The sequence below is a fragment of the Gossypium hirsutum genome, chromosome A09 (genome assembly GCF_007990345.1).
Source record: "Gossypium hirsutum isolate 1008001.06 chromosome A09, Gossypium_hirsutum_v2.1, whole genome shotgun sequence".
In the NCBI taxonomy this organism is placed as follows: domain Eukaryota; kingdom Viridiplantae; phylum Streptophyta; class Magnoliopsida; order Malvales; family Malvaceae; genus Gossypium; species Gossypium hirsutum.
Genome location: NC_053432.1, coordinates 13,287,200 through 13,303,392, shown reverse-complemented (window position 1 = coordinate 13,303,392; position 16,193 = coordinate 13,287,200). Strand labels below are relative to the sequence as shown.

The following is a 16,193-nucleotide window of genomic DNA, read 5'->3' as shown; positions in this document are numbered from 1 at the left end:
TAATATTAGATTAATAGTGATTTATAAAAGCTAAAATATAAAAAAAATTATCATCAGCAGTTACAGGATAAATTGTAATTCCTTTCACAACAATAAAAGTTACTAAGTACTTTTTAGTGTCATGAAAATACAATATGTAAAATACGATATGAACACAAACACAAAATGCACAAAATTACACAAGTAACAATAATTTTTAAACAAGAATATTAATTTTTAATCTATATTCAAGAAATACGAGATTAAGCAGACAATTAATCTTAATTTTTTTAAAAGATTTGTATTAATATTGTCTAAAAAATATAAATTAATTAAAATATTTATACTGTATTTGTTAATTTTAGGGAAAAAGAAGAGCATAAAGGGATGAAGTTGGTATAATAATTTTTTATATATTGTTATGTGAAAAGTTGAATGTTGATTAGAATCAATATTCCAAAGAGATAAGATTAAATAAGTAATATATTTAGATTGGAAATACAACTCAAATGGTTTGAGAAGTAACACACATTTAGTATTAAATTATGACCCAACCCACAATCCAAATTCAACCAAATTTACAAATATTCAAACCCAAACATAATTAATAAAAGAAATAGAAATTGATCATCAATCATCCCCAACTAAACACCAACCTCCTCCTTCCAAATCTTGATCCAAAACAAATCTCACATCATCATCATCAACATGAACACCATCACTCTTCACATCATCATCATCATCCTTATTATGGTCAACAATAATATTTTCTTCAGTCTCACCTTTACAGTGTTCCATTTCTCCCAAGGGTTCTTGAGAATTCACCTTGAACCCATCATCAACTACACATTCATCATCATCATCATCATCATCATCATCATCATAGTGATTAGACAAATGGTCCAAAATCCTTGAAGCTGAAAACTCAGAATCTTTCAAACCATGCCTCCCATCAACAACTCTCCAAGTGATCAATCTATAGCTAGTGACCATCTCCCTTGACCTCAACTTATGACTGCCCTTACTCTTATCTTTGGACTTACAAGCAGGATGCATGTGACACCCTAAGCACCGTGGTCTACCGCATCGTCCCGTAAACTTGGAATGATTAGTCGGCTTCAGCGGCACCTTGGTGAATAATCCGGCGGTTGGGGGCGAATCGAATTGTTGAACAAAACGAGATTCAGGGTTGGGGTTCCATGGAGAGGGGAGGATCCCGTAGGTCCTAACCATACCATGCTGACGGCCTTCCCTCTTCATTTTTGGCTAAAAGGAAAGATAATTGATGGGGGATAAGATAAGAAGAAAGGCTTGGATTTTGACCCTTTTTTTATGTTTCTTTTATAATAGGGACATGCTTTGGCAGCAAGCAGCTTTTTCCTTTATTTTTTTTTTCTTCGTACGTGTGGAGCAAGCTTAAAACAACAATGTTAAGTAACAGCTCACTTTAGGGAATAAGACAGGTATGTTTGAAAAGTTAATGAAAGTTTAATTATATTCTCTTAAAATTATAAAAATTTGTAATTTTTTAGACATATTTAATTGATATAGTGTAATTATATCGTAATTTTTATGTCATATTTGGTAGTATAAATTATAATAACACAATTATATAATATATATATTTTAAAATATATTAATAAATATAAAAATTATTATTATGATAAAATAATTTCTAAACAAGTAATAAAAATTAAAATCAAATCATCATATGTATTAAATTAGTTTGAAAAAATAGTTGATAGCACAATTACTAATAAAAATAGTAAAAAAAAATCATATGTAATTTTATCTAATTGCTATAGTGCATGCTTGTTGGATTATTCACTCTTTAATATTTAACATATGCTTTTTATCATTTGTTGGTCTTTGCCTGAGTTTATAATTATTTGAATTTAAATCTATATCATTAATATTATCAAGATCTCCTTCTTCCATGTACTTTACAAAGTATGGATCATCTCAATTCCACCTATGATTGAAGTCATGAAATATTTAATATGTCAGTAAGATCCAACTTTTTATTATGCTATACTAATGTGAAGTTGTTAATATAAAAATGATTTTTTAAAACAACAAATGTATTCTCAATTACATTTTGAAGCATTGGATGTTTAAAATTAAAGAGTTCATAAGTTATCTATAGTGCTTGTGTCTAGCACTATTCTATCATATTGTATCTTTTATAATATTTAATTCCACAATCTAAATAATCTATAGCTTCAATTATAAAATTTTGATTTAGAGAATAACTTAAGTTAAATTTTTTTATAATATGTAAATTAAATAAAAATAATAATATAAAATTCATAATACATAACCTTCATAAAAAAAAGTTTTGTATATTAACCAACACCTTCCTAACATTTCTTATAAATAATATATAATATTATCATAACTTTAAAAAAAAATTATAAATAAGAACCCTATAACATTTTTTTATGAATAAATATATTCTTATGTCGATATTTGGCCATAACAATTTATAAACAAATATATTATAGCACTAATGTAAAAATGTATATAATAATTTTACTCAATAACTTTGAAAAATTTTATGATTTAAATAATATAATTTTTTATTATAATTTTATAAAATAACACATTATTTTTATAATATCATTTTTTTAATATTTATAATATTTTTTCCTTATAACCACTAATATGTGCTCATACTTATAATATAATTTTTATAACATTTATAAAAATATTTTTTTAAAATTAATTTTGAATTTAATTTCCTACATAATTACCCCTACGAAGTAATCTAATTACGCCCAATTTGATGGAGCCACCAATTATACTGATTATCTAACCATGTCACTTTGTGTAATCCAATTTCTAAGTGACTTTCTAAACACTACTTAAATATTGAGGTATAATTTAAGAGCCAATTCACTAATAAAGCCCTATGATTTATTATATTCTTTATTCCATTCGACCCAATCAAACTGCTGTTATATAGATTCCATCACATTACACCTCTATTTCATTTCCACAAAATAACATTCAATTACAAATCTAACCAAACATGTCATGAGGAGCTGCTGCATAAAAAGCCAAATATACCAAAGTCCACTACTTTAATCCTTTCAAGTTAGCATGGAACCATGGAAGCCTAATGGAGACTAAGGAATAGAGTCAACCGTGACAGTTCCATTAGAAGAGATTCTCTGGATGGTGAAAATAACAGATGCTTCCATACTTGCAGATCCCAGATTTTTCATAGTTCCAACATATTCTTCTATCCTGCACAGCAGTATACTATGATAGGTAAACAAATTATCCAAAAGGATGCACCAATGTGATTGATTTTGCTGATTTTTCAAAGCAGTTATCAACCCGGAATAATTCATTCCCATTGCTCAAAAAAATTCTCTCTTTCTATATGAATGGAAAATGATGGGAACTTACAGGTCTTAGAGGCAAGCCTGCATTGCTGAGGATAGGCTTTGGAAGCCGAGTCTTGGGATGATGAAACTTGCAGGCGGATTTATACTTGCAAGATCCAGTTTTCATAAAGTAAGGACATTCAGGTTCCCCAGGTCGTTCAGGGAATTCATGAACTTGAATTTGCTCTTGATGAAGTTCGGAGATATCCACAGTCTTAATTGCTTTGTCTATTGAAGGAGCTAAATACGGATCACTTGTTTTTTCCTGCATACTAATGGTCAAAGTAAGTAACAAAAGACCTTCTATAAGAAAACTAACACAAACAAAGTTTCATGATAACAGCAGAACTCATTAATAGAATCGACCAACAATGGCTGGCTAATGCCAAGCACGAGTTGTGCACAGTGCAAACTGAAGAAACTTAAAACTTCATAAATCAAGTAAATGGCATAGGCTCCACGGTTCCCAATTCATGGCACGTAGCCGATTCTAACATTTATACTATTTATAGAAGCCTTAACTATCATATTCCATCCATTTTCAGTATAAAGTTCTTATGAATCGTATCATATTTTCCTGGGAAGTTCGAAAACCAAAATTTCTTGAAAGAAAGCTAGATAAAACAGCAATGGATAAAAACACATTGGTTGACTAAAGTGAGAGACAGGCTACCTGATGTCCACTCCATTCAGAATTTGCATGCACCCCGTGAGCATACGCTGAATTCTGATTCAAGCATTTAAGATGCTCATTTGACATCATATTCAAAGACAACGAAGGGGCAGTTGGTTCAGTTGATGGCAAAGCATCAGATCCACCATTATAATTCCCTGGAGAATGGTCTCCAGAACCAGAAGGGTCCGAGCGGAAAGTGCTGGATCCTTCAGCAGCAGTAGGGTCCGGATGGTTAAACCTACAGCTAGATCCATACGTACAAGAACCATTACGCATATAGTACGGACACTCTTTCTCCAGCTGAAAGGAACATAGAATTAGCTCATATTGTGCACCGGGAGAAGGTAGATATGTTCAAAAACCAAGTGAGAGAACAAAATATAGCACCCCAAATCATAAAATCCTTACCATTCGAATTGGCAGGCCTAGAAAGTTAAGTTCAGGTGGAGGTAACTCGGACTTTTCGAGATATCTGGACTTCTCTTTGGAGTGACTATATCTACAAGCTTTTCCATACTTGCATCCTCCTGGACTTAGGTAATACTGCCGAAATAACAATAGAAAAATCAAGATTCTTAATAACAAGTTTGAAACCATTGCCGTGCGTACTAATAACGCTCAAACCTTGCATTCAATCTGCCCTGTCTGTTCCGCGAAGCCATCCTTTTCACTCTTTTCATTAATATCCTTCAAGTGACACCTACAAATGGCAAGAAGCCAATGAAGTTCAGGGATAATCAATAAGGTAGCAAGCTACAACCTAAAATAGTATTGAAAATGTTCATAAAGGATGTACCACTTGAAATGGAAGAGCTAAGGAATTGACTTCTAAGGGAGCTAATACATAATCTTCATTAGAGTGCCTATATCTGCAAGCATTTCCATACTTGCACCCTCCAGTGGCTCGGTAATACTACACACATCAAAACACAGAGTAAACATAACAACACAGAGGAACTCAAATACTTCCTTCGTGACATGTGTATAATAATAATGCTTGGTTGAATAATACATGGCTGATGCCACCATCAAATACACTATTATCCTTACATGCGTTATGGTAAATAAAGAATTGCAACATAAAATTTCCAGGTTCCCCCAACCTTGCATTCAATTTGCCTTTTCTGATCAGTCGCCAATCCCAGATGATTCTCCTTATCCTTCAACAACCATAAAAAAACACACAAAAAAAAATGAAAGTTTTTTTTTAAAAAATCAATCATTTACATTAAAAAATGGTAAAATAGAAAAAAAGAAAAAACTTAAACCTTAATAGTTCTAGGAATTGGATGGTTAAACTTGCAACAAGAACCAAACTTGCAATTGCCAGATTTAAGATAAAAGCTACAATTTTCAGCATAAGGCCTTAAAGGGTACTGATAATTCTTCCCATTTTGCCACTCCACTTGAAGATTTTCATTGCTATTGTTGTTGTTGTCTCCATAGCCATTCCAGTCATTCTCTTCCAAGTCACACTTCTAAGGTCCCTAACAATACTTTCTTCTTGTTTTTCCCTTCCAGGGTAAAGATTAGACAAAAGGGTGTTCGAATTAAACCCTGAAAGAGACTCTGGTTGAGTTTCGTTTGGGGTTTCCCGCAGTACTGGTGAGTGTTCTTCATAACTTCCCATCTTTTTCTTTGATTTTTTTCACTCAAAGATCAGCACGCAGCCAGTTTTTTTTTTCTTTTATCAACCCTAGCTCACGTGCAGAACATATAGCCCGTGCTTTACGGGAATATATTTATTTGTCACTAGTAAAAAGTAAACTGCATATCAAAGTTAACTTATATTTTGTTATATAAATTAAAATATATTTATTATGTTTATTTTATTGATTTGCTGGATTTTTTTATTTTAAAAATAAAATAATTGGTATTATTATATTATTAACAAAGATGTTAGTTTAAAAAAAAATGCAAATGTTAAAACTTGCACATTCCTTTTAAAAGTAGTATTGTTTCATCAACCAATTGGTTTAATGCTTTTGCCAAACAAAAAGCAATGTATAATTATCACACCAATTAAGGACTTGAATTCTCAAGAATTTTGCAACTTAAAAGCAGTGAAGCAGTCAAGTCCAAGTAATTTAGTGAATTACATTCATGCATGGTTACTTTTGCTTGTTAACCAAACATTTGGAAACATTAACAACTCGAAATGAATGAACAAAGGCGGCCGGCCGTTGCATTTATGTCCAAAATCTGACAACTATGGACAAATATCAACATCCTAGTCCTACACCATTCGATTTCTATATCTCTGGCAAGAACTGATTGTGATTCTTGATCGACATCCTATTCCTACATCATTCGATTTCTGCATCTCTGGCAAGAACTGATTGTGATTCTTGATCAGACATGTTTTGGCTTGAACTCCGCTTGAAAGATCTGCTGCTAAAAAACCGCAGAACGGTGTTCTTCGATTGATGAGACCTATTACTAGATCTGCTGCTGTTGCTGCTGCCACTGTCCTTTGAGAGATCCTCGGATAGTTTGTTAACAAATTCCTCAAAGTGTCGCCTGAAAGTTGGATACCTCGACACTGATTTAGTAATACCTTGTAACCTTCATTACAAAGTATAAGTGATGAAGTCAGATTATGAAGCATACGGCAGTGTCAAGAAAGAAAAATATATATTAGTTGCATTCTCACCGTCGGGCTAATGCATCAAGTTCAGCTCGTTTACGCTCTGATTCTGGTGGAGACCCAATATTTTTCAACCGTGCTGCATCACCACACAGCAACACTAATTTGCCTAAGTAATCCTTTTCTTCCGGGGAAAGATTCTCTGCTCTGATTTGCTCTTTCAGTATCAAAAAGGGGTTAAGAAACCAATCAAAGAATGAATCTTTTGGTCGGTTCGTGGCCGTTATTTCTGTATTGTCACCTACATAAAAGCAATTCCTCAGATGGTGTTGAAGCCATTTGAAAGCTCTTAAGTCATAATCTTTCACAAGTAACTCTTTTTTGGAGGGCTCAATAAGGAAACAAATTTACTTACTCAGTAATATGCCCAGTCTATTCGCATCCACAGAGCGCAAGAGTGCCTGAAGAAAGCAATAAGCCGGTAAGCCGATGCTGACCACTCTACTTCCTTTGATAGACTTGGCATCATCGATGTCCTTAGAAGTTATCAGCCCTTCAGACACCATTTTCTCACCATGGACATGGCACTCCTTAAATAAGCCCTCGAGTAGCTGCATTAATCATAAGAGAACTTATTTTAGCACCCGACTACAATCAAATACGAAATGCTTGTTCTATTCCAAAGGGAAAGAAACCACAAGCAAACAAGTCACCTGGAGTGGGTTCAAATCAAGCCTTGCATTTGTAAGTGAATCAATGCGAGCAGGAGGACGGAAGGAGTCAGATTTAGAGAAGGATTCATTTCTATGCCTACGATACCGAGGCCTGTTTATACAAAAAAAAAAAAAACTCATAAAAAGTTTGCTAAGGCATATAATATCATAAGAACAAATCATTAGAATGCTGAATGAAACCTGGGAAGGCAAGATCCTTCAGGCATGTCAAGGACATCAGTGCTGTATTCATCATATATGGACAACGAAGCAACGATATAACAAAGCCCATACCAAAACGAGGACTCCTGGAAATCAAATCACAAAAAAGCAAGTTATATGTTGAATGTAAATAAGGACAAAGAAAATACCGGTCTAACATCATGCTGCAGGTTGAGGTTCCATTACTCTAAAACACTTGGTTGCATTCAATAAAGTACAAAGGTCGGAGAAGAAAATGGATCGCAATAAATTTGAAATTAAGTAGAACCGTGGTTAATACAACAACAAAATTGCCAGTTGTCTATAAGATCTCGTAATGAAAATGTCAACCAATTAAGTGGGACCAAGCATATGAACTTTTATAGCTAAATGCTGCATTTATGAAGTTCCACATCCATATTTGAATGAAAATCAACGGACAACAATATTACATTGGAAGACTAAGAAAAGGAACTAAAATTACATAGAAGATATAAACCTGGTAAACAATCACCGCAGCATAGGCACCAAGGAAGATGCTAGACACAATTGAGCCCAACACTGCTCCAATGACAGCGAGTGGCCAAAGTAAGATGGCAAGGCCTGCAAATGGTACACATATTGTCTCCAAGAAAGGGCCTTCTCGACCTACAAGGTCATGAAATAATCGATGCCACCCTTTAACGAGCATGTAAGGACTTTTGCATAAGGCAATAAGTGAGATCATTGGAAAATCAACCAGAAAACCAAGCACTGCAGCTATAAGAGCAGGAAGCAGACAAAGGAATCTGCAATGAAGTTCATAGAAACCTCAGTTGAATCAAAAAGGGATTTATATTCTGAAAAAAATGAAAACCCCACAAAGCTTAAGTGCCTACCGTGTAGGAACCTAAATGGGCAAGCATACCAGTACAACACTCTTCATTCATAGCATAGCTCACCAAATTTCTTCTACAGTCTAAACTTCAAACCAACTAGCTAGTGGACAGTGTTTCGTCATGTATACTTTAAGCCAATTGAAAGCATTTAGCAGCACAATATTGCTGATCTCTAAGCAAATAAAAGAACAGATATAAACTATCATAACATTGCCATATTCTTTGTAAGCTACCTAAATAATGAAATAAAGACACTAGCCAGATGCAGCTATCGATCTTGTCTATGATCCTAAGATTATAATTATAGTACGCATAAAAAGTTTAAAAGGAACAAGTCAATTGGGAATAGAATGATGCATGGATTTAAACTTATACGTCAAAAAGCTCGAGACTAAGTTCTAAAATTGACATACAGGTTGGCTAAGGGTTTGATAATCCGTAATGCTCTTTGGTAATAAAGGATTTCTGTATCAAGTAAATGATGCTCTTGGCAATGACAGCAACATGACTTAATATGGGCAACGAGAACTTTACAGCTAACCTTATCTCATAGTATTGTCCATTTTTCTGTCGTAGTTCTTCCATAAACGAGTAGTAGGAATGGACACAAACATCTTTGAAATCCTTGACAACAGTAAAGCTGCCCTTGATAGTGCTCCAAGTACCATCCTAAAAAACAGGCCAATATATAAGTCTCCTTCTCATTGTACAGGAGAAGCTAATATATGTAAAAAAAGAAATAACAATGTGGACTTTTAAGACATACGTAAAAACAGTGGATAAACACATTGGTCTTTCCTTCGCCCACAGCGTCAAAAGTGGCAAACATTGGTGAAAGAAAGCCGTATAATATTCCCCCTAAGATACTTCCAACAATGCCAACAACCACCCACAATATCAAGACAACCGGTAGGAATATGCAGATAGCGAGCTTCAGAAATGGCCCTAATAGTTTAGTGCTGACATTTAACGAAATTAAGAGAATAAGAAACCGAATACAACGACAATGAGGCAAAGCAAAATGGAGAAGTCAAGGATCAAGAAAATCACCTCACAATGCTATAATAAGTGAAGTAACAATGATAGGGCAGAAGGCCTAATATGACGGACGAGTTTCCAATCGTCATGATAAGGCATATCGGAGAGCAGAAAATGATTCCTGAAGATAACAGTGCAATCAAAGGATTGAATTAGTTAGCTCAGTACCGAGGTTCAACGTTCTTAATCGGTTTCTACAAACATGACCAGATGATATAAGCACTGGCATTGCATCCAATCACTAAACCGCACCACTATCAGGCAGGGGAAGTTCCAATTACCAAATTTCCATTTAAGTTTACAAAGGAAAAAACCCTACTAAAAACTTGAAAATTGGAAATCCAATTAAAACCCCAAAAGCTATACATTAACAGCATAATTGTGCAACTAAATAACAATCAAATGGAAAATATATCCTTAAAACACCAATTTACGGAACATAAAAGCAAGAAAATCAATTTAAGAACACTTGACCTTTAATTGTGCCTAAAAGAAGCAAGCCAATGAAGTAAGGAAGAAAGCATATAAAGTTCCACAAAGTAGCTAAAAATCCCTTGGGAGGCTCCATGTTTCGCCTTATATTTTACCTTCCAGATCTTCATAAAATTCACTACAATCCCATCCTAGAACTCAACCCCAGAATTTTCCCTGGAAAATACCACTAAAATCCAAACTTTTATCATATCCCAGATCCAAAAAAGATAATAGAAAAAAAAAAGAAAGCAAATACAAAAACAAAAACCCAGTTCACCTAATACTAATTTGCTTCAAAACCCAACATTAAAAACCATTAAAGAAATTCTTAGACCCTGGTTTAATAAGCTTTGAACTTTGAAGGAACTTTGAATGTATAGAAAATATTGGGGCCGGGGGGGGGGGAATATATCACATGGGATTTGCGGTTTTTGAGCAAATATGGAAGTTAATAAACCGTTTTTTATTTTCTTCAAAGACCCCAAGTTTTGAGAGGGAATCGTGGTTTGTGGATAAATCAGTTACTATCCAGAGCTTGGAATAAGCAAAGAATTCTTTAGTTTTCTATGGTCTTCTTTATTCTTTTCACTTTTCTTTTCGCTATCTTTATGTTTTGGCCTCAACTGGAAGTTAAGCAATCTTGGGATACTGTGCCAAATTCAACGAAAAAAACACAATATATTTAGGAAAAAAGTTTATTAGGAAAAAGTAACTTAGGTGGGGATGCTATTCATCTAAGGTTAATGATTACACATTAATTCAACCAGCATATATTTTTACAAGAAAAATTAACTCAAAACTACCTTTGCCGTCTTATAAATGTAATTAACGTTAAAAACCTGCAATACAACTCTGGCTTTAGTCATAATCATATGTTCAATTTGGCGAAAAGGACGGAAGTTAAATTTTAAAAGCAAACGTGAATGTATCGGTGAAGCACACGCTTTATTAATGTGATGACACGTTGCAAAGTAATTCTAATGCGTTTGGAAGTGATTAAAGGCGCGTGGGTTTTAAGGTTGATCAAATTGGTCCACGATTTGTCGATATCTTTGCTGTCTGAAAAATCTTCGAAAATGTTGAGAACAATAACGGAAAATTATGTGTTTGCTTTATTACCAAACTTTTTATTTTTATTTTTATTTTTATGCTTTTGGTTTTTAAATTATGGACCACCTATATTTATTTTTTTTATATGGCTTGAGTATGATTTCTTTTTGTTTGCACATTATTTTTATTTAAGAGGAGGGGAAAATTCTAAGAATAATGTGATTAGGATAATTTAAATTTAAATTATACTTGTAGTTATGAACATCTTAACAATCACATCAACATAAAGGATTAACATAATAATTTTTCCTTCATAATATTTTATTTACTTTCTTATATTTATAATAAATTAATATTCATGTTATATTTAAAAGGATATTTATTTAATTATAGATAAAAAATAACTATTTAAACATGAAATTTATCGTAAGAGTTAGTATTTAGTATATCAATAATATATTAATTATAGAAGAAAAGGATATTTTTTATTTATAAGTAGTCTTAAATGTCATGTGTTTTTTTAAATATTTTATTACATTTTTATAAAATATTTATCAACTCTTTATTTGACTTGTAAAATCTAAAAACTCTATTAATAATATATCAAATATTTTTTTTCTTTTATTAAAAAATACGCAATATAGTAAAATTATTGGATATGAAAATAATGAAGGAAGATTCGATTGTGCACTTTGAAGTTTGAACCGAAAGCTTCAAAAGAGTATCAATGAAGACTTCATATATTTTCATTTCATCAATGAAACTTCCTAATCCCAATGGGGTTGGAAGTTTGAAGCATGAATAAGTAAGGTATATAGTTTAGTTTTTCAAGCAACCTCAAATAAAATATTTTATATTAAAAACTTTATAATAATTAAAATATCTATCACTTACGGTAATAGTTAATCTATTTCTTATTATTGACAATATAATCTATTTATTATAGATTTTTTTTAAAGAGATAAATGATAAACTATAAAATATACTTTATTCTTATGAGTAAATATAAAACTTTTAATCACGAGATTAAAAAATAAAATGAATTATTAAGGAACGAGGTAAGATATTGAATTATATCGGATTCATAATATGAAAGAAAGTTTATACAAATATATATATATTGTAATATTCATGTGATTTTTTGGGTAGTCGCATGAAAATTGATCTTTTGGCATGGGATCTCAAGTAACACGTGGATTTCTTGCATGAAAATGGTCCTTTTCTTGAGACAAAGGAGCTAAGACATTTGGGCGCCATGCAAATTAGTTTATTGTGTCTTGTAATTGAAATATGAAAATAGGTGTAATGTGTGGTGTCATATGCCATATAACTAGGTTTATGGCACACTCGCAAAAGTTAAAAAAAAATTATTAAAAAGATGTTGCTATTGTAATTATGAAATTAAAAGGTATAGTATGTTTTTTTATTTAAAATCCATGGTGGATAAAATTTTATTAATTTATGAAATATAAAAATTACAAGTATTGGATATAATAATTAGATAATTTATATTTTTAATAAGAGAATGGAAGTTCTAATTTTAAAAATAACATTGTTCGGATGGACAATCATAAACTTTAAACATGGATCATAAAACGGACAAAAAAATATCATTAAATAAATAAAAGATTAAAATAAAAAAAACACCCTCGTAGTGATGTTACTTAATTTGTATATAGAAGGATATTTTAATTAAGTTAGTACTAAATTGACTCGTGACACTAACTCAGTTAAAGACTTAAACATAAACTAGACTTATGGCACGCTCACGATACGAGTGGAAATAATTTATGTAACAAATATACTTATTAAAAATTCATATAAAAACCAAATGATTCTTTAGTTAAAATAATAAAATTAAAGGATTGATACTTTGTGTTCTAAGTTGAAATCTTATCATAGAATTATTTATTTAAAAAATAAAAAGACAAATATCTATTAATATTTATTATTTTGTATATTAAAGGGTGTTTTAGTAACTTTTTAACCGATTGAGTTGATATTTTAATAAATTCTCTAATTCAAATGATGTTTGATTGACTTGTAACACCAATTTTATAAGACAGTTAAATTATATATAATTATAAATCATTTTGTTGTAGTTTGTATATATTGATAGGGATTGTGATGTAATGTTTGATTCATCATTCATGTACTCATTTTATGTATGCTCAGATTAATCATCATTAAAATTGTTTATTGAGTTTTCTAATAATAAGGCAACAATCCCATTTAATATAAATAGTGATTCATCGTTAGTTGAGATATTTATTAAAAATGGAATGCATCTTTCAAATAAAGTAAATCTTTGTGTTAATTGAAGAATATTCAAAGATATTTTCACTTTTAAATAAAAAGTGATTTTCTCTAAAAAAAATTCATTTCTTTAGATTATTATTAAATTTCTTTTGTAAATTAAGATAGCACACGATTAATAAGGTATTATCTTTTAGCATCACAAGGATGTTAAAATTTTCTTCACTCCTAATCTCAAAATTTTTTCTAGTCTTTAATTAAAATTATCTTTTTCAAAAACGAAATTTAAAATTTTCTCTTTAAAAATCAGATTTTATAGGTGGTTGATCACATAGTAAAAATAATTCTTGCAAAAAAATCAAAATTTCCTAATTTTTTTAAGAATTCGTCCATCTATTTCTTTTTTATTTTTAACTAAAAATATTTATTATTTAAATTAAGTTTAAGGGTTTGAAAAACTCATCAAACTTTTCTGAAGAAATCAATTAAACTTCAACCTTTTGGTGTTTTCAATCACGTGTTATGTCACTGTTATGGCATTTTTGAAAAAATTATTAATTTTTTATTGAAAATAAAAATGATATATGTATTAAAATTATTTAGCAATTATAAATTGTATTTAAAGTTTATTAAAAATATTTTCCCTTGATTTTGTTTTTGCTTTCAACTCTTCTGTGTTTCTAAAGAAAAGCCTAAATTCGGTCATCGGTCATTTGAGAGTGTTATATATGTTGAAGGCAAGTGCCTCTTTCTCGAACATAGATGTGAAATCTATGACTTTGATAGGAATGTTGTGACCCCTTTGTTGAGAGCAAGATGGCATCTTGTCAGTTACCTATTCTTTAAAGCCTGCTATGACATGCCCATGATCCTAATCCGACAACAGAGGTGGGTTAGAGGTATTACATTAGATGTTCGTTGGAAGAGAATTTGTATCGTTAAAACCTTACTAAAATAAAAACTTTGTGAGAAAAAATTCCTAGTGCATGAAAAATAGTACACATATCTATAATACGCATAACATGCTGTCTCATTAAAAACCTTATAAGAAAACCCAATGGGACAAAACCTCAGTTAAGGGAAAAAGAGTACAACATGTATTTACTCCCCTTCATGACAACATCATCTCATATTTTAAGTACCCCAATATTGAATACTAACATTTCAAATTATCACTTAAATAGATTTGATATTCTTCTGAAAGTCATAAGTGAAGAAGAATTTTGGGGAAATATATTTTGATCTCTTTAAGAGTTTCAACAATTAGAATAGGGAGTGCAAGGGGACTTCGCACTAAATGAATGAGTACTTTGTTTTCGTGGAAGACTTTGCCTGCCCTGTGACGAAGAGCTTCGACATGCGATCCTTAGTGAAGCTCACAGTAGTTCTTACGTAATGCACCTAGAAAGTAACAAGATGTACCATGACCTCCGTGAAATGTATTGGTGGCCTGGTTTGAAGGTAGCTGTCACAAATTTTGTGGCTAAGTGCCTAGTCTGTCAGAAAGTGAAAGCAGAGCATCAATTCCCCTCAAGCTTGCTACAACCACTCAAAATTCCAGAATGGAAGTGGGAAATAATCACAATGGACTTTGTGACATGCTTATCTTTGACCTCAAAAAAGAAAGATGCTATATGGGTGATTGTGGATCACCTTACGAAAAGTTTGCACTTTCTAACCATTTGCACAAATTACACTTTGTAAAAACTGACAGAGCTATACATCGAAGAGATAGTTACCTCCGATCAAGATAGTCAATTCACTTTAAGATTTTGGAAAAGTTTGTAAGAAGCCTTAGGTTCAAAACTAACTTCAGTACTACTTATCGTCCACAAACAGATGACCAATCAGAAAGGGTAATACAAGTACTAGAAGACATACTACGAAGTTGCGTATTGGAGCTCGTAGAAAGTTGAGAGCAATACATGCCTTTGCCAAAGTTCGTGTATAACAATAATTATCAGACAAGCATCTAAATGGCACCCTTCGAAGCGCTGTATAAAAGAAGATGTAGAACCTATTTGTGTTGGGCAAAGTTAGATGAAAAGCGAATGGTTGGACCAAAACTAGTTCGCGAAATAGAGGATAAGGTCAAAATGATATGTAAAAAGCTGAAGGCTGCATCAGATAGACAAAAATCCTATGCTGGCCTAAAATGACGAGACATTGAGTACCAACTAGGAGAATGCATGTTCTTAAAGGTCTTGCAATGCAAGAAAGTCTTAAGGTTCGGGTGAAAAGGAAAATTGAGTCTATGATTCATTGGTTCTTATGAAGTAATTGAAAGGATTGATCTAATGGCCTATTGTCTTAAGTTGCTACCTGAACTTGAGTGAATCCATCATGTTTTTTATGTGTCCATGCTAAGGAAATATTGTGTGGACCCATCCTATATTGTATCAATAAGCGAGGTATGAGTGCGACCTGATTTAACATAGGATGAAAAGCCAGTGCCAATTATGGCTCGCAAGGAGAAAGTCCTATGAAATAAGAAATTCTTTTAGTCAAGGTATTATGGCGAAAACCACAATACCAGCGAAGCCACTTGGGAAAGAGAGGAAGCAATGGGGAATCAGTATCCCTATCTATTCTGACATAGGTAGTTTCGAGGATGAAATTTCTTAAAAGGGAAGATCTGTAACACCCCAAGATAGGGCCTAAGAGTTAGGAGCCTAGCGAGCATGAGTTCTCAAAAATGTTAGGCGAAACAGATATTCGCAAGTATGTTTGGCGAACATGTATCCACTAGAAGATTTGGCGAACAAAGGTCGCTAGTAGGTCTAGCGAATTGCAAATATTGGTTTAGGCCTAGCAAGATGAGATCACCAATATGATTAGCGAATAGGGGTTCGCTAGTAGGTCTGATGAATAGGGGTGTGCCAACAGGTTGGAAAATTGGAGTCACCAATTTTAGCCACATGTGAATTAGGAAGACAACATGTATTACAC

General features: G+C 32.3%; 3 protein-coding genes across 5 annotated transcripts; all 3 read right to left on the bottom strand.

Annotated features, from left to right (window-relative positions):
• Positions 1 to 444: 444 nt before the first annotated feature.
• On the bottom strand, positions 445 to 1,539 carry LOC107888739 (uncharacterized). Its single transcript, XM_016812925.2, has one exon. It carries the CDS (start codon positions 1,237 to 1,239, stop codon positions 610 to 612), a length of 630 nt encoding a protein of 209 aa, XP_016668414.1. The 5' UTR covers positions 1,240 to 1,539; the 3' UTR covers positions 445 to 609.
• A 1,334-nt stretch (positions 1,540 to 2,873) lies between these two features.
• On the bottom strand, positions 2,874 to 5,741 carry LOC107890214 (zinc finger CCCH domain-containing protein 43). 2 transcript variants are annotated; one of them, XM_041077549.1, is made up of 8 exons: positions 5,316 to 5,741; positions 5,098 to 5,207; positions 4,844 to 4,960; positions 4,672 to 4,747; positions 4,456 to 4,590; positions 4,045 to 4,347; positions 3,394 to 3,636; positions 2,874 to 3,228 (listed from the first exon to the last, which is right to left on the bottom strand). In XM_041077549.1, exons 5-8 carry the CDS (start codon positions 4,456 to 4,458, stop codon positions 3,139 to 3,141), a joined length of 639 nt encoding a protein of 212 aa, XP_040933483.1. In that variant the 5' UTR covers positions 4,459 to 4,590; positions 4,672 to 4,747; positions 4,844 to 4,960; positions 5,098 to 5,207; positions 5,316 to 5,741; the 3' UTR covers positions 2,874 to 3,138. The 2 variants fall into 2 exon arrangements, with proteins under 2 accessions (XP_040933483.1, XP_040933482.1); XM_041077548.1 differs by having other exon boundaries at positions 5,151 to 5,207.
• A 383-nt stretch (positions 5,742 to 6,124) lies between these two features.
• LOC107888736 (uncharacterized membrane protein At3g27390) lies at positions 6,125 to 10,589 on the bottom strand. 2 transcript variants are annotated; one of them, XM_016812923.2, is made up of 10 exons: positions 9,939 to 10,589; positions 9,477 to 9,585; positions 9,193 to 9,385; positions 8,968 to 9,095; positions 8,048 to 8,336; positions 7,549 to 7,655; positions 7,348 to 7,459; positions 7,050 to 7,245; positions 6,701 to 6,935; positions 6,125 to 6,612 (listed from the first exon to the last, which is right to left on the bottom strand). In XM_016812923.2, the coding sequence occupies exons 1-10, from the start codon at positions 10,030 to 10,032 to the stop codon at positions 6,354 to 6,356; spliced, it is 1,722 nt and encodes a 573-aa protein (XP_016668412.2). In that variant the 5' UTR covers positions 10,033 to 10,589; the 3' UTR covers positions 6,125 to 6,353. The 2 variants fall into 2 exon arrangements, with proteins under 2 accessions (XP_016668412.2, XP_040933481.1); XM_041077547.1 differs by having other exon boundaries at positions 10,052 to 10,585.
• Between the last annotated feature and the right edge of the window lie 5,604 nt (positions 10,590 to 16,193).

Bases quoted from the DNA above. Each gene is read 5' to 3' on its own strand.
- LOC107888739 (XM_016812925.2), bottom strand. From the start codon at position 1,239: ATGAAGAGGGAAGGCCGTCAGCATGGTATGGTTAGGACCTACGGGATC.
- LOC107888736 (XM_016812923.2), bottom strand. From the start codon at position 10,032: ATGGAGCCTCCCAAGGGATTTTTAGCTACTTTGTGGAACTTTATATGC. The intron at 9,386-9,476 runs GTGATTTTCTTG...GTTAAATGTCAG, and splicing joins ACTTATTATAGCATTGTGAG to CACTAAACTATTAGGGCCAT. The intron at 6,613-6,700 runs GTGAGAATGCAA...TTTGTAATGAAG, and splicing joins CTTGATGCATTAGCCCGACG to GTTACAAGGTATTACTAAAT.
- LOC107890214 (XM_041077549.1), bottom strand. The intron at 3,637-4,044 runs GTAGCCTGTCTC...ATTAGTATGCAG, and splicing joins CTGAATGGAGTGGACATCAG to GAAAAAACAAGTGATCCGTA. The intron at 3,229-3,393 runs GTAAGTTCCCAT...ACTGCTGTGCAG, and splicing joins CAGGCTTGCCTCTAAGACCT to GATAGAAGAATATGTTGGAA.